Raw genomic sequence first — 23,246 nt, 5'->3', positions numbered from 1 at the left:
CCATTGTGAAAAAAACATGAAGTGTTCCTTCTAGAACTTCTGTCTGACTTTGTTTTTAAAAAGTGTTAGGAAAGTGATGGGTTATGTTTCTGTTCTGAAGGGATATAATAATTCATGATTCATTTTGCTTTATTTAATTTATGGAGAGAGTTACTGTCTGATCCTATTAATTGTTTCACAATTTGTGGTTATTCTTTAGATGTTTAAAGATAGGTCATGATAGAAGAATAATATATATTTTAAAATTGTTAGTTACTATTCTTGATACTTACAGAAAATTAGTGTCAGAAACCAATAATTAAATATAGGTATCCGAAAACGTATTAGTTCTTTCACAATTAGGTACTAACTTAGGAATCAACATTACAGAATTATCCAATGTATTGCCAAAATAAAAGCCTCAAATAAGTTACTGTGTAAACCATTTTCCCAATCCAGGTATCATTAAAAGCTATGATTATTACGCTACAGTGACTTCCCATATCAAATATCAGCTGTTACTCCTTTAACACAGTAACATCAATGCTAAGCCCAGTAATTTAATCCACTCACTCTTTGCCCACAAATAAAAGTACTTCGAAAGCCCCCTCTATAACTGCTAGTGGTCGATTCAGAAGTGACTTTGGCATTTCATTACAGTTCAAATTGTAAATTTAGAGACTTCCAAAAATACACACCGGTGGTTGGAGTCACATAAGTGCACAGGTTCGTAGGTTCGTGCGTTTTATTCATGTAATTGAGGTTTATGGTTAGTTTAACAGCCGGGTCAGCAGCCGTGGGATTTCTCAAGCGCGCGACACCGTGTTCCTACTAATTTCGAATTGTGAATGCGTTGTCGTGGCGAATATAATTTGCACGATATCGATACCTGTTCCGTCCCGCGGCCAACTTGCCGTTGAAATATGCATCACGTACCCTGGGTGAATTAATAAATTGAGTTTCCAGCTAGCCTTCGCTAAGTTCGATGGAAAGTCTGTCTAATTTCGGCCTTTTGAGCCACCGGATCCTTGTAAATGTTTTACGAGCTCCCCAGCTTTGTATCCCCCCCTCGCAGCTCAATTTAATGCGCCAATGATATCCTCTGAAATCTGCATAGGCTACTGAAATATAAATGCAATTTACGTATCGTGTCTTTCTGTGGCAATTGTAACTTCAGTGAAATCGCAACTACGGAAGCTCGGGAATAAGTGAAATATGAAAATGGTGGCTTGAATACGTGATGAAGGCTGAGGAATAAGGCTGCGTTCGGGTTGAGTCTGATTTAAACAAAAGAAAGAGAAAAAGTCTGTTTGGGCAATCAAGTGACGTTGGTACTTCTAGGTGATTATAGAGAAATTATTCTAGAATTTATCAGTGAAACGATTTATTGATGTTACGAGATATAGTGCAATTCTAGACCAGATGTAGTACATAGTTGAACTTCCTAAGATCCTATATCATCGGATTTCTTTCTCGTGGAATCTCAAGATTCAACTAGCTATGTCAACTATCCAGTTTCTCTTTACTAAGGAAACTTAATATTCTTTCTATAAGGCCATCTTGAGAAAGTGCTGATCTGAATTGGAGCATTAAGTCAACGTAATCAGATGAAATTTATAGAGTTTAGGTGGCCTGTTTAGGAGGTTTTAACTAGTAAGATTACAACACTTGCACTGACTTTGAATATCTGACGATTTAAAAAGTTGTAAATTTTCTGAACATTATAGCAGTGATATTACTATTATTGTGTTATAATATTGACATCATATCAGCTAAACATTAAATTTTTAAATACTTCTGTTGAGTACATCCACAAGACATCAATCAGGAGGTTTTAGGTTCTTAAAATAGCAATTAGAATCTTCAAAGAATTCTAATTTATTACTGAAAAATTTGAATATTTGAAATTCAAAGATTTGAAAGTTAAAAACTTAAATTTGATCGTATTGGAAAAGTAGTATTAGAGTCCATGAGTTATTCCGTTTGGTGTGATAAAGGTTAAATTAACCCCAAAACTGCAACATTTACAAATTTTCATCTCCCTTATAGATCATTTCTTCGATAAATTTCTTGTTTCGCGCAAACAATTTTTAAATCCCTATAGGGTCATTGAAGAAAAAGTGTCGGCGAGGGCGGACGTTTAACAGGAATTTCAAGAAGGAACGATCCAAGCTCGAGTATCCAGCGGCCTTACACGAATTACTTTCTTCGGTGGGATTCCGCTTAAGCCTTCTAAATTTATTTGAACTCTTCACGCAGCGAGCTACACGGCTCGTATGCCGTAGGATGCGGCCATAATTTTGAGAAACGCCTCCCACCGGTTACGCCAACAATTCCTGCCGTAATGTCCTCGACAATTCATTCTCAAATGGCCTGAGCGGCAATTCTTAGTCGGCGTTGCACAAATCTTACACGCACACGGCACTGTTAGAATCACATTTATGCTGTGGGTACATTTCCACCTGCTAATACGCGATTTTACGGCGTTGCCTGTGTGCTCAACTTTAAGAGACCTCGATACGAGGATTTTCTTTGGACTTTCCTTTCACGAATAGAAGATAAATTTGATTTGGTAACAATGCAGGCGATACTATTCAAGCTTTAGTGTCTTAGATTGAAACGAAAACGTTTGGGGTAGAGAAAGTTGAAGAGATTAACAAAAAATTGGAATATACTTATACTCTGTAGTTTATGTGTTGATTAACATGCGTGAGAAAGTTTTAAAATATTGGAAATTAAACTTTTGCCAATAGTGTTCACGAAATCAGTTTACGCTCTTCGAGTTTCGGGAACTAAAAATATTAAACTAGGTCAAATAATAGTGATTTATTTGATGTCCTCTTTAATATTGAGAAAGTATGAAATTGTAACTGCTAGGTACTTGAAACATTTGAATTTTCAATTGAGGATTAATCAAAATTACAGAAAATATATTAAAAATTAGGCAACAGAAATTATTACAATAGTGAAAACAGAATGCTATATAACACTTGAAACAATTTAAGTCGCAGTTTCTAAATTGTTCGTTTTACTCACGTTTACAAGAAACTAGATTTCCTAACTGGAAATTCAAACTTCAACATACGCTAGAGAACAGTATACTTAAGTACATTAGATGAACACGTCCGAATACACTTGAGAATCTTTTGCAATGATCCATTACTATAAATGTTTCAGTTATGTTAGGTTAGAGGTCATTTTTAGTTTCCATCGAGTAAAAGTTAGAAGACAACTACCTCTGTATGAGAATCACTCAAACGACGTGAATCGCGATTTTCTTATACGTCTTCAAGGATTTACACTCGCACGTATAAGTTAAATTGACTTATGTTTATTGCTACTCGTTCCTTGCTTGTATGTTTTGAGCGTTAGAGTCTTTTTTAGCTTTTATGGGCGAAGACGACACGTCTCTTCCCTCCCATTCCTCCTTATGTAGTTAGAATAGAATGAAGAGGTGGGGTTACCGAACGATTAGACCAAAATGTGACAAATTCATAACCTTGAACAAGTTTTCTGTGGGTTACAATATGTCATTCACTATTGAGAACATAAAAAAAAGCACTGAGGAACACTTGCAAAGGATTTAAATCCTGTTTTAGTCTATAGGATCTTGCCTCCTCATTAGCTGCAATTGACATGACAATAATTATTCTATTAATACCTTTCAAATGTAACGGTATGACATCGTATTATAGTATACCAATGTATTAAGTAAACTTAAAACTAAAAAGTGGTGGTACATGTAAAGTTATTATAATATTCTTAGGTGTCTGTTTTGTTACCATGAACAACACATTTGTGGACATTTGCCATTTAGACATGCACAACTAACGCGATCGAATTTAATAAAATTCCGAAGACAATGGCTGTTGTGGTAGAAAAGATCAGCATGGTAAGGGTGAAAGGGAAGAATAAATAGCGGCCACGAGTGGACAATGAAAAACACTTGAGAAAGACCTGTGTTATGAGCGGCTCAACAATGAAGTCCTCCGGTTAAAAGGTATGACTTGAATGCAGTCATAGCTTACTTTCTGGCTAGGCTGACTGATATTATGTTGCATTGTGGCTGACAACTTGAAAGCACTTATACATAAAAAATAGCATATTTGTGTAGTCGTCATCGAGTAACAGAATTAACATGTAAGTATTTCTTACTTTCACTTTACAATTCAGTTTTAATAAAAAAAATCTACTTTAATATAGATCTTATTTAAAGCAATCTACCTTGAGCAGCAAGCAACACAATGTATTAGCTGAATTATTTTATTACAATTCTTAACATTAATTTGCAAAGCTACAAAATCCTTCTTGAATTGAAATTTTGAAGTTCAGATATTTTATTTTATTTTTTATAATATTATTTTTCTCTGATTTTGCGAGTTAAAAATCGATTTCCACACAGTTCTTCGCAAGTCTGTCCGGCCTAAAATGCAAGGCAGGAATAGACTTGATTTTCCTATTGTTCGTCTATCGGTATCGCCTCTGGCAGTCTACTTGCTCCGTTATCATCGATCTCCTCGCTATCAAGGCTCCTTTTCTCTCGTTCCGAGACCGTCGATATTATACGCATATCCAGGACGAGGCGAGCGACAGAGGAACGTGGACTACGGCTGCTTCAGTCTCATGTTTATGAAGTGTGCATAGTCCTCCACTTATGAATAATGGCATAGCCGAAACTGTTCTACATCAGAACGCAACGTGACGTAACATAACGTCGTCGATGGAGCTATAGACCTCTGTGGCCTCTTTCGTATCGATAGCTCGACTGTGGTTACAGAAACACTCGAGTTGTATTTGTTTATGATCTATTCGTGTCGGAAGCGGAAGCTGCTTTGACACGTCTTCCTGTTTGTTCCTTCCTTTGTGGAAAATGTAGGTTCTGAATTTTATTAAGTTGATTGTTTTGTTTTAATGATTGTTCAATGGAAGTTACTGACCTATAATGGTGTATTTAGTTGTATAGGACGCCCAGTTTTGAATTTCTGAGAGATCAATGAAATAATTTTGAAATAAAGACATAAATATTTCGTATGAGCTCATGATTCAATCTGAGAGAGGAAAATGAGTGTTAGCTCAAACTCTCTAATAATAAGAGAACGTTCACACAAATCGCATAGTTTCATTCTTGCAGATTCTTATAAAGTTTTATCATTTTATGCGTCCAATTTTGATCCCATATAATGAGTTTTTTTTCATTTAAGTCATTTATAATTCCGTATCCACTTTCTCTCTTATACAGGGTGTTCAACGACAGGTGGCAGAAATTTTAAGGGGTTATTCTACATACTAAAATGAGGTGAAGATGAAGATAGGCAAAATTGCATTCTAGTTTCGTTTTGGAGTTATTAATTGCTGAGAAAACACTTAAAATACGCGTGAAATGTGTCTAACTCGGGACTTATTCTACTAATTCCGTTGTGCCTGACTTGATTAATGCACGTCATCACATCTTTCATTTTTATCCTATTTGGGCACGTAGAATCACCTCTTACAATTTCTAACAGTCATTGTCGAATACTCTGTATAGATATGATAAAAGAAAGCAAATTGACAAAATAATCCCATTACAATATACATTCATGCATATGTATAGTACATGTTATAAGTCACTGATTCGGTTTTGTAATTCAATCATTGCACACGTACGATACGGATGTTATTCTGGATTTTGATGATTGACAAAACCAAATGTCAAAAGTGATCGAATCGGTGATTTTACCGTGTACGTATACGCATACACATAAAATATATGTACTTGTCATTGCACAAGGCGATAAAACAATTGATTTGGCATATGATTGATTCATCGTAATGCAAATGAGCTGTGACAGTAAGGGCTCATTCACTGTACATTAAATTGGTTCATTAATATGTTTGGAAGCTGAATAGGCGGAGAAAATACAAAAATGTATAAATGCTACTTTCGGTTATTATCAACTCAATAAAATAACCAAATCGTTCAAAATAAAAAGAAACTAGTCTAAACTAGTTATTAGACTCAACCTAAACAGAACTCACACACTGTCACCCTGACGCCTACGTCCCATGAGCATATAAACTCAACGTTGTTTCCAGAAAATGTCAGTCTGGTAATTAACATTCAAACACTGTTAAATGGCGAACTTTTTCATAGTTTCTATGCTAGCGTGCCGTGTGACTAAAATGTGTATAAAGTTTCTTTGCTATAAACACATGGCTCTGACGACAAGTTTTCAGCGAGGGATGTGTTCCTGAAATCAGCTCATGTTTTATTTGTGGCTTGCATCTGTCTTATTACAGCTATAAATAAAATTCTGGTAAACATAAAAATGAGTTCATGACAAAGCACATTTTCCTTATCCTGGGCAATGCATTAATATTAGTGGATGAGGCATTTGCTTGCTTCAACTTTGGGCTTCTTTTAGTATGAATGGCAAAATTGATTGAATAAACCTGTAGCTCTGAGACAAAAATCTAAGTTTTTAACTGAATTGATGTCTAAGCAGTAGTATTTGTATTTTTTAGTTAAAGGATTGTCACTGCTATAAAAATGAAAAAATAAATCGCAGTTTTTAGTATATAGAATGAAGAACAATATTCAAATTAATATCGTCTTGTTCATTATAAATTACGTCGTTAGGCATCAGTCTTCGAAAACTTCCAAGGTGGACCAAGCACACGTCCTGAAGTCACAAGAACCAAGAAAGCACATAACGAAGGACAACAAAGCAAACTGGGTGTGCACCGAGGCAGGTAGCACGACGCTTACAGCACTTAGAAAAACGTTTTGGGAATCGGGACAGGTGGAATCAGAGAGTTATGATTTGCCAGGAAACTGCGGAAACGAGAGCTCGATTCGTTGAATGGACATCCTGATTGATCAATCGAGGAACGATCAGCGCAATCACGGTCCATCCTGTGGCGAAACCGACGGAAATGCCCGTCGGCGGGAAATATCTCGTAAAGAGTCGAACTCGAGCAAAAACGTCACGTACAGTCGTAGAAAGTGGATCCACAATGGCCGTAAAAAGTTTTTAACCAGACGGGCCGCGCCGTTTTCGTTTCTTTAACGAAGAACATTGGAAAGTTTAGCGCCGGTTTTATCTGCTCGAACTTTAACGGTGCCCCCATTACAAGAACGCTGCTTCTAGCTTCGAATGGGAATCATGCTTTATCGAGCGCGCATTTGGCTGGTCGTCGGTTGAATTTTAAGTAATCATCATACCCGATTGGATTTATCTTCGACTAATTTAATTAACGGTACAACTTGCTTTGCTACTTTCACTCGCCCAAGTTGCCAGTTGTTCCTCACCCCTCCTAATATTAACAGAGTTCGGTTATTATTTGATAATGTGGCAATTGCACTTCCTTCCTTTGAGATTCTATGTGAGTCTCTAATTCTTATTGCCTAGACAAACTGGGATTCAATCGCTGGAAACAGATGACGGCAACAACAGTCTTTTTCTATACTATTGGATAAAATAAAGAAAGAATATTATTGTCATCGTCTATTTTTATCGATTTTATCCCTGTTTTATACCTTATTAAACTGATTGTTAGTATAACTTGAATTATGTATATCTTTAGATTATAAGAACTTTTGGTTCCCAGAATGTTCAACAAATGAGGTTAATTTAGAGAAAATGTAGAAAAGTAACTAACTTGAGTTTTGTGCTGGAATGGTGTTTCCCAGATCTGGTTACTAATAGTCAACAAACAAGTAGATTCCAGGATTCTAAAACCGCAGGAAGTTTATTACCTAAAAGTCAGCAATAACACAAGTCCTATATCCTATGTCTTACATGTAAAAGTTACCGAATCTCTACTACCTTGGAAATTCGTATATCGACCACAAGATTCTTTGGTCAATTTTCACAGAAAATATGAAATCTTCTCTTAAAATCATTCTTATATTCAGTCTAATACTATTCAATATAGAACGATCAAGATCATCACTCAGAATAGGAATCATCGATTTATTAACTGTCACAGGATAAAATAATTAATTCCGGCCGGTATCGCTGAACCTACTATTAATTACCGTAGACCAATTAACTGTAACGAATGGCTTCTTTGTTAACGACACAGCTGGCGTAGTAATGGACTGGTGTATACGCGTTATCTCCGGTTACACGGGAATGGGTCTACAACAATAACGGGGACGCGATGTCACGCGAGAAGTTACACCGACCGTTTGCGTTCGCGTATGTTTGTCAAACGAAAATGGAAAAAATTAGCTTTGACGTAGATCACGGGACGCGTCCATTTGAGCCCACTCGGTGTGATACCGCATCGCCGTTTCCTGTTGTCCAACCTCGACTAAATCATTTCACGACTGGTCGAAAACAATTCGTAACTGATTCGTCTGAGTTTCCAATGAGAGTAGATAGTGCAGCGATATTCTGGCGACTGTTATAACAATTTCCACGTACATAGTGGTAAAAAAAGCAAAGTTATGTTTGCGATCCTTTACTTATACACAGTCTTAGACTTTAAATGAATATTCAAGAACAGTACAAGTCGAAAAGTCACATTTTGAGATTGTAATCCCAACGTGTAGTTCTATGCACTTCACATATCTGGGCCCCAGAGCCAGGGTGTATTAGGTCTATTTGTTTCTTGTGTACTTTAATGCACTTCGGCTCGGGGGTCCAGATATAGTTTTGAGATTATTTAAAAATGGCTAATTTTAGACATGTACCGTTTTTCAAGTCGCCTAAGTTTCTATTTTAATTTAGTCAAAATTTAAAAAATATCCGGTTTTGTTAAAGACGCTGTATGAGTCGTTCCTTTGCGTGCAGGATATAAAACGGTGTTCCGAAAGGGAGAGAAAGGAAGGAGAGAGAAAAATTCTGGCCAGTTGAAGTGGGAGGGGGAGACAGGGGATAAAGGGACGATGAGAAAACCATCGGAAAATGGAGCAGTTGAGCAGAACGAGAAGGAACGACGTGGTTCGTTAACGCTTTCATTGGAGAGCGATTCTTCACAAAGCCAATATAGTCGGGGCCCCTGTTCTCATTTACTCGCTTGTACATAGCCGCTGCAACGGTTACGTTTATCCGCCGGAGACTTCTGCAGCCCGTGTGATTCGTTTAAGTCATCAACGACCGATCGGGATACCTTAATGGCGTTTTCACGAGGCCTCTAGGTTCCAGTATTTCTAACCAGTGCAACGTGGTTTCTTATTGAAAATTGTTGTTCGATATTTGTTTAGAAACTTAGATATATTCTTCTTTGGAGAGAAAAAGTCCTGAGGAGAAGGGGAATCGTGCAAAATGTTTCATTTTGAGTAGACTAAAAGTGGTTTAAATGCTTACGTGTCATATATTTAGATGGCTTAATGTGCACACGTGGTGTGTTCACTTTTGGTTAAGTTTGAAATTTTATATTATAAATAGTCTTTATATTATAAATAAATTTTATATTGTAAAGTCCCAAACTTAATCAAAAGTAAACGTACAATGTTTGTGCATTAAGCCATCGATATATGGTACATTTAGACGTGTGGATCTGGAGGTTTCAAACAATGAGATAATGAAAATTTACAAAGCAACAATAATTTGAATTTTTTTTACGTTGTGGTACATTCGAGTAATGAGATTCTCATTTCGAAATGTGTATTCAACTTTTAGGATTGACTCTGATACTATTGCGTAATTTTTATTTATGCAGCAGAAACACATGTTTTTTTCATTTATTTATCGTTATTTAATATGTTGACTTGAAGAAAAAGGCTTGCACGACTTTCGAAACTATTACTATTAGTCATGAATCCATTAATATAGTGAAAATGTTTTGGGAACTTTGGGAAAAATCACTACGAAATAGTAATAATTATTAAACTTCTAATTATTGTAAGGTGTCGTTTACGTAATCAAATATTGCTGTAATAGTAATTTAAAAGTGTCTTAAATGTTTATTCCAACCACGGATTATTATTGAAATATTAAATTTTTAAAAAGTGAATTATTCAGTTATATTTTCTATGATACTTATATATGGAGAATTGTATTTTATTACGTTAACTGAAATATTTCAATTATAGCTTTTTCTTTACTGCCTTGTTTTCTTTTCCGTTTATACCAAATAAATTAACCTTCTGCTTAATCAATGTCAAATATTGTATATTTCTAAACAGATTAATCAGATAGAGAAATTAAGTATTCCCTTTTCTATTCTATAAATCACAGCGTTAATTGTGTGTTAAATTTGTTGCATTTCATTTCCCATTGTTTATTTGTTAATTTATGTAAATGAGCTTACAATTAAAGTAATTTGGTGGGTGTCAATAATTGGGTCTTTTACCCTATATCACTATCATGTTCTGGTTACAAGGATGTCATCACAAGTAGTGCTTGCTAATAGTACACAAAAATCTCGTAACATTTTAGTTTATTAATCTCTATACATATACACATTACCCATGGATATTTCTCAAACGAAACAAAAAGTTGATTTGATACAAATGCTGTTTGTCCGCTATATCAACAGAAGGTTCCATAATCATGGCAGTCGTATACAGTTTCTCTGCTCCAAGCAAGTATTTGCTGTAGAATAGAATTAACGTTTCAGAAACAAAGCGTCGGCAGATCTGAAAAATTCGGAGTCGTCTTTCACATACATCTCTGTAGCCGAGTTTTGGGCGTGCACAACGACCATTCCGCTAGAAGAGCACTGGCGGACTCGAAATGGTGGTTAACGGGTAGGAAAGAGGAAGCAGCGAGCGCGGTTAGCCGTGTGTAAAGAATTCCCGTTGTCGATGCCACAAACTTTCGCTATAAACCACCAATTCTACCTCCCTCAACCCCCTGTCCCGCGCAAACTCGTATATTTACAACGCTCGCAACGAGTGCGAACAAACTTTATGAGCGTGTAGTTGCGCGGGCACAATGCACTCTCTTTGATACACGATCTACGAGCGCGCAAGTATGTGCATTTGTCACAACGTTTCTTTCCGAACGATATATTACGTATTTGCGCTCTGGGAGTATGGTTTAGGTGGACAGGGCAGGTAAACAGTTGATTTCTAGATTTCTGTAGTTTTTAAAACCTCGCTCTGATTATTGTGATAGTTCAGGTGTTATGATTTCTTGGTGTTGATATAATATGTCAATTGATTTTCCCGTCAATTACATTTTCTTACTTTGAGATACCATTATTTTTTAAACTAGCAGGCCTAAAAGTTTGAAACTTGGGTAAATGCGTAAGGTGTTAGGAAGAAATCACGAATGAGTTGAAGACAATTGATACAAGAGCAACTGTTGTATAAATAATAATGTAACGGAATGGAAAATTTGTTTACATATCAAAGTTTCTAACAAAGAGATTAAAATCATAATTTTGAAAATGAAAGATAGTTGTAAAAAGTAATAGCTTGCTTACTTGTGATTAAATTTAGTTATTTCATATGCATAGGTTTTAATATTCAGAAACTTCTTTGAAAATAACAAGTATATTTAACTTTGTAAGTACATAAGAAGTGTGGTTATGTGAAGGTTCGATTTATACTGTTCTATCGCTTGAAAATAATGGTAAACATTACCTCAATAAGTATTTCTATTGACAGATTTATTAATATACAAAGGTGAACAATTTTTTTTTTAAACATTAAATTTCTCGAAAATAAAATACATTTCAATAACGCCATATATAGGATGAATTAATCTAATATTTAAATTAATTCTGATTCATGTAGCTAAAAAATCCCGAGGCAAAGTGTTAACAAAGTGTCTTTAATTAAACAGCATATCCAATTAATAATTTCAGTCCAAAACCAGAGAGACTAAGCAGCAGATCTGATCGTTCAAAACACTTTACGATCCTCCAATAAAGTCAATTTACCTGCAGGATATTCTCAGTTTCCGAGAGAACCGAGAATGTCTGAAAGCAGACATAGCAAGTATTTCTCAAACGTGTCATAAACCCGAGCAGCAGGTGCTAGCAGTATCGCCGCAGCAACGTTATCACATTCTTTCAGTTCACAGTCTAACGCAGTTGAGCCTTATCGCGAGATAAATTGATACGCTAGACCATCGCGTTCAGCGTAATTTCCATTTCTCTCAACTGCTACCGGCGGTTTCCTATTTTCCAAGCGTCTATGCTCCCCCCTATCACACTTAATTCTATTTCGCACGTCCTAGAGTCACCCCCGCGCGCACGGAACTCTATGCAGCCTCGTTATCGCTCCGCGATTTTGCTCCGCGGAATTGCATTCGTGCTCGTTGCGTCAGAAGGCGCGAATCTTCTTTCACGATCGCGTTTCCCTGTGTTGGAATCGTTTCCGACGTTGTCTCCGCTGAAGGGCTGTGAAACCCCAAGTAACTACACTCTGTGGATTAGCTGACAAGTGTGAATGCGGCGAGTTTGACAGGACTGGCTTCGTAGACCAGTCTTTTTTCGAATTACCTTTTTGATTTATGCTCGTGAGCCCGTTTCCCATTTACATGCAGATGCATCGTTTCGTGTAATTGCACGTGCCCACCTTCTTCCAAATCCCTCCATTTCCCGCTCGATTCCTATTTTTTGAAACTGCAGGATTCAGGGCGAACAGCGTGAACTTTTATTGGAGAAGAAACGATTATTGCCTGACACGTAGGAAATGATTTGGTTTAATGAAGCTTCAATACAATTGCTTCTCGTTCTGATTTTTGATAAAATAGTGGAGAGCAAAGTATATATTATGTACCTAAATCTGTTGAGTTTAGAAGGCTTACGTGCATTTTAAGATGGAGAGCGCAGAGGAAGATTTGTTGAGACATTGATCTTAATGTTTGGATCTAGGAGGATCTTTTACTAATAAAACATCCCCAATTTATCCCTTTGAGAAGCATGTAGGTACTTTCACTTACAGAAATACTGTGCAATTATAAATGAAAATTATGTATCATTAGGATGCTTATATTTTTTAAGGTAAATGATGCTAATACATTTTACACTTACCTATTGAAACAGTATTCAGAAAACTTGAATTAGGTGGAACTGTGGCATGGTGCATTGTATGCAATTGATGATGATATATGAGAATTGAGAATCTATATAATGTACAAACGTCATCCCAGAAATGTTAATACACCGTTATTTATTTCGACTCAGTTGGTACTAGAAATCACTAACGGCAAAGTTAAAGTTAGTACCAATTAAATTATTTTTATGTTACATGTATTTGGATATCTCTAAAGCCGGGAAAGGCATTCTGTTGACATATACTCTACTATGTCAAGGAATTTTTAACCTGGTAATATGTTAAGAGGCAAATACATTTGTATATTCCTACAAACCTTCTTAAGTAACTCTAAAAATCCATCCAATTTTTAAATAGAACCAACCAATCGGGTAAAGTCACCTTTAATTTCTACGTATCGTTTAATTTCGTAACGTTCAAAGGTAGAGCTTAAAAGAATTATTCGCGTTCTATGAGCAATTCCTTGGAAAGCATTGCCCCTAGTGCTTTCTAAGGAACTTCTCATCAGGTACGTATAGCACCTATCATTACGGATCAGAATTGTCACCAATGAATGCGCCTCTAAATGCACTTCTAAATATGTTTCTAAATGCGTTTCTCGAAATCTAGTTAAAACCTAGCAGTATCTAGCTCGTTTTTTAACAGCACTACTCGCACGAGATTAATTTGTCAAGCGTACCTCGAAGTATGCAGCACACGATTCCACTGCAGTTCGCGCTTGCATGTGAACCGGTCAACCGTGCTGATTTATTATTCGAACGAAATTTATTATTTGCACCTAGCCACGACTGGGACGCGTGCATGTACCTACATGCGTTCTGTGCATAAAGCTCCATTCGCCCTCGGAAGAGAGTGGGGATTGAACAAAGAGAAAATCTGCTGCGCGATAAATTCCGGAAATCAATTCGATTCGTGGTGCCCGATGGAAGACTAACATAATAGGCTGGAGATTCAGGAGGCAGGTGATGTCGATAAATAATAAGTATTAATAATTATGGCTATCTGAATAGTGATACAGAGTTAACTACTAATCTGAAAATGCGGCCAGCATTTAAGTATTGGCTGGTAACTGCATTTCTGTGACAATTTTTATACAATTAGGTTGATAGTTGAGAATATCGGCGTAAAAGTACTTGAAAAATTGAGGGTTTTATAATGAAAACAACTCCTGTTAAATTTTCCAATACTCAAGTCTTTAAAGATTGTGAAATTTTATAATATTCAGATTTTTTACCTTTTAAAAATTGGAATATTTCAACTGTGTAATGTACCTATAATAACTCAAATTTTTAAAGCCTCGAGTATTCCAATATTCAAATTTTGATTTATTCTAATATAAAAATTTCTCAATTTTTACACATTTCAATGTTTAAAGTGTGTACCATTCAATCTCCAAAATCCTCAAATACTCCAATGTTCAGATTTTGTAATGGCCGAATTAACCTTTTATCCTAATAAAACTATCAGGCAAAGTTCTAAAGACAGTACTTGATCGTCTAGCTGTGAGAGATATTATTCTAAGCTTGATTTCAAAGACCATAGATAATCCACTCCTTAGGAGTCCTTCCAAGACGCGAGTGACAGTGCTCAGAAGAAAAACCCTTACTCTCACTAATATCTCACTAACTATGTATAATCAAACATCTGTGGTGGTAGGGCAAAGTGATATTGACGTTTAAAATTTTCAACTTCAATACTGCTTTCTAGACTCGTGTCTTTTTGAACCATTATTTTTAATCGAAACCATTCTTTTAATGCCCTTTTTTTATATAAAAATATAAATGCTATATTCTAGATCCCAATTAACGAACCTTCATAACGTACCTTCTACGTTATTATGTACGTAAAAATATAAATTCTATATTCTTCATCTCAATTAAGGTGTTACGTACAGAGAACATTCTCCGTTACTCACCCAAATATTCGAGTCTCTGCCTGTTAAAATAAAACGCTCTAGCACTTTCGTTTTTTCGTTTATCTTAATGGGAGCACGAGTCCGACCAGCTAGGTAGCAACCACGATGCTATACCAACCGTGAGAAATTTCCTTATACGAAAATTTCTAACGAATTCCCACTCATTTTTCGGCCCATATAAACCCCGAGATTTTAGTCCTAACAGGTACAGAACAGTACCGTCACGTTGACAGTCAAGTTCGTCAGAGTTGGTTGCTATTCAGTTAGGTCGGGTTGAAGTTCCCTTTTGAGTCTATATTTTAACCTCATAGAATCCGCAAGTCGACATAAATTCTATCTGGCAAATTCTATGACCACTCTGCAAATCCCCACACCGCCAGTGCATTAACACCGACCATTAAAATCGTACATTTAACGCAACAACATTACACTATACCCTTGTATGTAAAGACTGATTTTAGAATATGCTAAAGTATTCATTGCAATTTGACTAGATTGCTTCCAAATCTATAATTACCATCAGCGATTCCGTTCGAAGTTGACAGATCCCCCACGATACAGCTTAGCCGCTCAAGTTGTATCAGTTAATAATTAATCAATTGCGAGACTTACTCACATTTCCTGCGGCTTTCTGATTCCACATCAGATTCGTCCGCATGCCCTGACTTCCAAAGAAAACTGTATCCAACCTAGTGGCTTCTAGATTCATTCGAGTTCGTTCACAAAAGTTAACCTCCCTAGCAGCTATCTGATTTTAGATCAGATTCGTCTGCATCCTACAGCTACTTAATAGATTGTTGATCGGTAATTTTACTGAAAATTTATCTCATGCCACCGGCTATTATTTCGTAATTGGATGTGGAAGTTAAACAATATAAATAAACTTTAATAAATGTAATAAATTAATAAAAGAAGCACATCACGAGTTTACTCGTGGCAGGTCAACAACGTTCGGCCATGAAAACACGAGTTAACTCGTGACCGGTCAACAATGGGTTAATAACACCAAGACCAGGTCTGTCTGTAGGTTATTCAACCTCCTTATATCACCCTGATTTTTCAACAGGTTCGTTTATTTCAACTTGCCAACCTCTTTAACAGCACCTCAATTTATTTTGAGTTCCTCTGTGAAATTTATCCTAGTGACTCCCTGATCTCGCTTCACGCGCGTTCACGAAACTCACATTCCTGTGGCTCGCTGATTACAGATCAGTTTCATTCGCAAGCACATCTATCCTTAGAGGTTCCCTGATTTTACATCAGGTTCGTCCTCGTCTACAATAATCCACAGCGGCTCACTGATCTCGTATCAGTTTGTCCATTTTACCAACTAACACTTCAACCACTGTATTCTTTGGAACTATATCTATCCTCTTACGCTGCTAGCGTCCCGTCTCGGAACAAAGGTCTCAACTCCACTTTTCTAAAAATTCCACATAAGTAACTTTGCCTTATGACCACAGATATATCAAGCCGATGACAAGGAGCCACTATAAAACCCCCAAATTGTAGTAAGCCAAATTATCCTCCAAATCTCGTCGCTAATTCAATTCCAATTGCTGGAGCAACCGTGACCGAAGAAAAACGCCCGTGGAATCCCAGAACGCAAGTAAAACACAATTAACAGCGGCGCATCGGCCACGGTAATTAGCCCGAAGACGGGCAAGGCTCGCGGCAGCACGCGCTGGATTTAACGAACCGTGCGTCAGGCAATAAAGCTTCCGTTGGCCGGGGACGGAATAACAAGTTCATCTTGGGGAAGATATTACCCGCGAGGCGAACCGTGAGCGGGCAAAGAGTATCGTTCCATTTCGCTAAGGCATAGGACGTCCGTAAATCCCGCGTCGCGGTAACGGCGAGCGGAATAGCGCGGAAAAAGCGGACCGCGGCGAAACGTGCTCGAAATATGATTAAAATGTCTTGGCTGGAGTTGTGACTCGAACTCGACTCGCTGGACGACACTGTTTTCATCCTTAAAATTCACTGTCATCGCTTAACGAGCTGTGAATTCATGAATTGGTGGTGATCTTCAAAGCGGAACAGAGTTGAAACCATGAGTATGTTCGCTAGGGTGGATCAAAGGAGACTGCTTAGCAATTGGAATAGGGAATCCTGTCGAACAGGGTCATGGGAAGTGCGTCACATGAGGAGTTAAAGGTTAGATGTACGTGAGGAGCTAGAATGCTAGAAGTCTATTTCTTATTTCTATTCGTCAGTGTACTTTAAAGATGCAAGATGACTAATCGATGTTCGGGCTTAGAGATTTCTAAGGAAGGCGTGGTTTGTAATTTTAGATCAAAGAATAGAAATTTTTTAAAGTATTTATTGAGAAAGATTTGGGAAATGTATGAGAAATCTTGTGTAGGAAAAGTTGACGGGTTTTTAGCTTGGGATGTCTAATTAAAATGTGAATTGTTTACTGCAATATACTGAGTCTGTTAGGTAAAACTAATAACAGTAGTTTCAGTTCCTCAAATTTCAAAATTTGGGTAGTTGAAGAGTGGAATACCTGAAGATCTTAATATCTGAATGTTTCAAGAATTCGAACATTAAAAATTTCGAATATTTAAAGATACTAATACCTACTGGAATATATGAAAATTTAAATATGTGGTTTATCTTCAAAATTGAATATTTAAATAGTATTAGACTTAAGGATTTGAAAGTTTATACAAATATGTAAATGATTTCACATTTAAATGTCTGAATGTTTCTGCGTAAGTACACATATTTTACGATTACCTATATCAAGAAGATACTATCATAGTTAAGTGATTCACCTTCTGCCGCAATTATGTAATATCTGTGTAACATGTTGAAGCAAAGTTTACATAAACCATCAACTACAATTAAAGTCCAAACTTCAACGGAGCAATGAAATTAAAGTTTGAATCATAAACTTCATAGACGATATAACGCCCTTCGCCAAATATATATGTAGTATCTAACATAGTACCCAACTTATTGTTCTTTAAACCTTATCCTTTCCATCTGTAATTGCAAATTTCCAAAAAAACAATTCAACAATTCTCCGTGCACCTAAAAACACTTTCAAATAAACATATATCATTAAAATTAACCAAAAAGTTGTCACATATTTACATAAAAGTCTCTTCTTTAAAAAGCACCACATCTCAACTCACAGCACGTAATTTGCAAAAATATATGAAACGCGGATTCCGAAGTGGAATATGCAGTAAAATAATATTGAAATTAACAGGACGATCAAAACGAACCAACCATTTGCACACAAATAGCTTTCCCAGCCGTCATGAGTCGAAATGAATATTCAGAGCAGAAATAAATTACATGAAAACGGGACAAGCTTGCAAAGCGAAAGAGCCACAGAGAAACGTTCATAATAAGAATCTTATGAAAGAAATGGAAGCCACAAAAAAGGTGTCGAATAAAAATTCTAAACGCGATGGAAATAACTTCGAAACGCAGAATGATGCGTTGATCACAATATCACGTAGACCACTCGAGAAAAAGACACGAGGGTTTCGTGCCAACCGAGGAACGGTGTCATAATAGCGAAGCGAATTACGGAATTCTGAAATTCAGCTCGCGAACTGCTGCGATTCTGGCAATGGGACGAGTTAACGAACTGTAAATTCGCGAAGTTCGCGTATCCTTTTGAAGCCGAGAGCGTTGAAAGTCGGCGAAGTACCTAGCGGGGAACCAGAACGATCGAGAGCATGGAACAGTTGAATAGAAAATTGGTAATGAGCTCGAATCGCCGTTTAAATATTTCAAATGTTTTCAAGCATTTTTTCTACCTACTGTACAGGGTGTCTCAAAGTTTTTCGTTATAATTTCTTTTTTTAATTCCATAGGTAAAAATAAGACAAAGCTTGTGTAACAGAGTCCATAAATGCTTCGTTAGAAGTATAAAATGTAATGCAAGTTTGATATTAATGTACTGTTACAATTATTGTAAATTATTTTAAATTGAATTTCGTTGTGATATTGTTTAGTTTCCTTACATGCTAGTTCCTATAATTAATTCGTTTCAGATGGATATTTTTATGTTATAAACCTTTCTTAGGATTCCCCATCAGCGAAAATTTAAGAATGTGATTAGGTGTTTTGAGAGGTAAACAAACTCATCCTAGACAATTCATCCTTGGAAATAGTGTTCATTAAGCAATCAAATTTTTAACTTATTATTAGCATGTTTTTATAATTACTTAATGGAGCTTTCATGAATGTTTTTTAACATGACACTTTAATTTTATTATTAGCTATAGAAAATATTTTCTTTTAAACTCTACTTTATTATTTACAATTTGTTTGACGACAATAAATCAATACTTGTAATTTAGCGGTATAATATGCTGGTAAAGTTTGTACGAAAAGTTATGGAACACTGTACATTGCCCAGTCCTTAAAATATTTCTAAATAATTTTATTCATTTTTATTTTATTTATTTTTTACACAATTTTATTTATTTTTAAAAAATAATTAAAGTTATTTTTCTGTAAAGTGATTAATTAATATTGAAATTCCTAATCCTCTTTGCTGGAAGTGCCGAGAACCGTGAATGGTATCAAAGTACTTTTTACTCGAAACTCATTTTGGGACACTTTATAAAACTGGTGCAATAGAACGGTTATGTTTGAATTTCACCTGCAAAATTTGTATTGTAAAATGGACTATCGCGTTCGCTGACGAGAAGTTTAAAATATTTCTTTTATGTTTGAATTTGGAATGATATATCATATATTTTTTTATCGCTCTTTTTGAGGAGTACAATTGAACAACGGGGAAATTACGAAAATACCACAATGCCAAAAATTCCGATCTCGGATCATGTTGAACGGAATTCATGTCAAAGCGAATTTCAGGTCATCATTTCGAACATTCCAGTATCGTGGCTTGACTCGACTCCATTATTTCTCGATTCATGCTTTGTTGAGAGCACATTATTGTAGCTCTGTGATGAACATTTTTATGGATTAAACGAATCTTTAAGAATGAATTGATATTTCTCTAATAGAACGTAAATTACACGAAGATACAGTTTTGAGTTTGAGAAACTGTGTGTTTAATTAAGACGAAAATGAGATTAAATGAGAACACTCGAGTTTAAAAGAATAGATTTAATATCACAAGTATGTAGGTAAATAGTTCAAGGGATATTATCATTTAAACGAAATAAGTCTCAATGTTTACCTCCCTGGAGACGTTTCTGGGATTATTTTCTAAGTCGCTTCTTATTCTTCGTATTCCTGAAAAGATCCTTGACAGTGACGAATGCACTTTGGGTATCGGGCATCTGTGTTCTCTCTCGACGAATCTGGCATAAAAAATATGCATATCGTTCCTTGTCGGGAACGTAATGAATGAAGAGAGAGACTCATTTGTTATGCTGCTGCAGTTTATCGCGAATCCATTCTCGATTTGTGTCACTTTTCTGTTCCAGTTTCTAGAGACTTTATTTTATTCATATCCTTTGAAAGCTTCTTGTGTCTCAGTTAAACTAATATTTATTGTCCAATGCTCTTGCAAAGAGCTACTTACTTTGATATAAAAATGTTACAGATTTCATTTTTATGCGTACGTAGATGTTTATTTGACTTATTAAATATTTAACTATTTTTAATTTTATTTAACGCCACAAAAATACTGTTGTTAGATGCTTAATTTTTTATAAATAAATTTATCAAATGTTTTTATATTTTCTGAAATACAATTTCATGGAAATATTTTTTTAAAGTCGTGTTCTGTTTGGTTTGTATTCTTTGTAAAGGATTTATACATGCTATTCGATTACAATTATCAGAAATTTCAAGGAAGAAATTCTACATGCTAAAATAAGACAAAAATGATAATAAACACAATTACATTGAAATGTAATTTCACATAAAACGAAACCTTCAGGTTTCGAATTTTTAATTATCGAGAAAATGCTTCAAATACGCGTATAATGTGTCTAGCTTAGGATTTACTCTACTGACTTCGCTGTGTCTGACCTGACTAGCGCACATCGACGCGACAGGAGAATCACTCCCAAGTCAGACACATTTTACACGAATTTTAGACGCTTCTGTAACAATTACTAACTTTGAAATGCAACTCCAAATGCAGTTTTGTTATTCCTGATTTTTGTCCTGTTTTGACACGTAGAATTGTCCTTTAGAATTTCTGACATGTTGTCGAATACTCTTTATAGTGTTATAATAATGAATAATTTACGAATATCTTTTATTATAAATTTACTTTATTAAAAATGACGAAAATTATCTCATCATAAGTAGCCACAAATCCTTCCTAAAACAAAAGATAAGAATTTGAATAGAAATTCATTTAAAATTCTATGAAATATAAATATAAGAATCCAATAAAGCCGTTAGTTCACAATAGGTATTTATAACATCAATTTTCTAGTAGGAGATACATACAGGAATTTTATAATAACTTGAAAATAAACTGAATATGATACGTATGTAACAATATAATGAAAGCTTAATTCACAGTCACCTATACTAATACTTTTAAGTCGAAACAGTAGTGCTAATAGCTATCTATACAAAACAACTTAAACATCAATTTTGCATGATCAGTGTTGCGTATTAAAAATCCCCTTAAGTATTCATCCAATTAATTCAGTCCTACTCTAACGTCCGAAAATACAAACAGAAAAGAAGCTTGTATTTATCTTGTAAATATTAATTTTTGAGCCCCCCAAATGGGAAAAGCCTCACATAGCAAATATCCCAAATATTTTCACGTTACAAACCTAGCCACTTTCCAAATTGGTTTCCCTGCATGCATTACACTTTTCAAGCCCGCATCGGATAGGTAACATTTATGGCGTTCTCCGAAGGAAATTGTCGAGCCACGCGGAATTTCTACAACAGACCGGGTTAACGAGCTGTGAACTCGTGAACGCACCTTAGAAGTGTTACGAGGTGACGCGGTGAGCGCAGTAGGAAGTGAACGCCCCGCTGGTAAATTGCGCGTGTATAATGATAATGACGGGAGACAAGGAATCCATCTGCGGTGGCGCGTCTCTTCTGCGAGTGTCAGCCCGTTAATAGACGACTCATGATTGTGAATTGGGAATAGGGGCTTCGGAAATCCACAGCTTTCGAAGTCGTTGGAAACAAGTTCTAGTTGTTATTCGCTTCGTTAATCGAATGTGTTGAAATTTTTAGTGTAAGTTACATCTTTATACTGTTAGAAATTACTTAAGTTAACAATTAGGTTTAACTGTTGTAAGTTAGACTTCTTTTGAGGGGGTTCAAGGGTGCCAAATGTGGATTAACAATTAGCGAATGGATTTAGCCTATATCTTGCGATTTTCTTTTTTCTGTGTCAGTGATTGTAGCACCCCTGAATTAAAAATTTCGATGCTTGGATATTTGAAGCTTGGGGTATTTGAGTACTTGAATATTTTAGAATTGGGAAATTTTGATTGTTGAGGATTTGAAGACTTACGTATTTAAACATTTGAATGTGGCAATTTGAAAGTGTGAATAACTAGTTGAAGAATCGACTAATTGAATATTTGAAAATTTTGGAAACGTGAATATCTATTTGAAAATTTGAGTTTGATTATTTGTATGTTCAACAATTTGAAAATTTTAGAACAATTTCAATTCACCAGCAATTGAAAGATTTATTGAAAAATCAATATTCACATTAGTACTGTTTACTTAATGAGAGTCATTAATTTTATCCTTTTGTAACATTAATTCGCTACAAATATTTACGTTCTAACGTGAATAATTGTCATTCCTAATAATTGCTATCGTTGTTTTCAAATAATGTATTTGCATTAATTTTGGTAGATAACAAGGCAGAGAAAGTGACATCGTGGCTGAGTGTTTGTGTGTTAAATCTAACTTTTGAACTCGAATTTTAACGCATTATCCACAATTTGTTAATTTTGTACAATTTCCAATGAGGTCGTTACTGTAGTAACGATGCCAGTAATAACATCTCGTTGTCCAATCTCATTAATTTGAATTTTCATCTAGATGAATTAAGTAGTTTACTATGCTTCACAAAATGCTTTTCATATTCTGCATACTTTGTTATAATACCGTGTTAAGCACTTTTGACAAATTATCATTTTCTGCAGACATGGAAACATAAGTTTACTATTACGATAATATCCAAAGTATTTAGATGCTCAAAGTTTCTACTATTCAGTTTCTTAAATTTCTAAATATTTCAATATAAAAATTTTCAAAGTCATATATCAAAGTTTTCAAATTTTCAATTTTGCAAACTTTGAACATTTATCCTAGTTTAAGATTGATTAGATTTTTTAAAATCACATTAAACGCGATCACCTTTCATATGTTCCCAATATTTGCTAAAATTTTACACGCGCTTCAAACATTTTTGCCTAAAAAATCTTGCCTGAATAAACAGCAATGTGAAACTTTAAATTAATATTT

The 23,246-nt window shown here is 35.5% G+C and overlaps 1 protein-coding gene across 3 annotated transcripts in view; it reads left to right on the top strand.

The window, feature by feature from the left end:
- Positions 1-23,246, top strand: part of Mib1 (E3 ubiquitin-protein ligase mind bomb 1) — a 506,537-nt gene that overhangs the window by 304,809 nt on the left and 178,482 nt on the right. Inside the window, exon 10 of one of the 3 annotated variants that reach the window (XM_076386738.1) lies at positions 8,760-8,806. The exons of the other annotated variants lie outside the window; for them this stretch is intronic. Within the exon in view, the coding sequence (XP_076242853.1) occupies positions 8,760-8,766 (7 nt within the window). The 3' untranslated portion in view covers positions 8,767-8,806. Of the gene's footprint in view, positions 1-8,759; positions 8,807-23,246 lie in introns of those variants that run through there. 3 annotated transcript variants of the gene reach the window in all.

Source organism: Calliopsis andreniformis, chromosome 10, assembly GCF_051401765.1.
Source record: "Calliopsis andreniformis isolate RMS-2024a chromosome 10, iyCalAndr_principal, whole genome shotgun sequence".
Taxonomy (NCBI): Eukaryota; Metazoa; Arthropoda; class Insecta; order Hymenoptera; family Andrenidae; genus Calliopsis; species Calliopsis andreniformis.
Note: the sequence above shows the minus strand (reverse complement) of the source record. Positions and strands in the feature narration are given on the sequence as shown.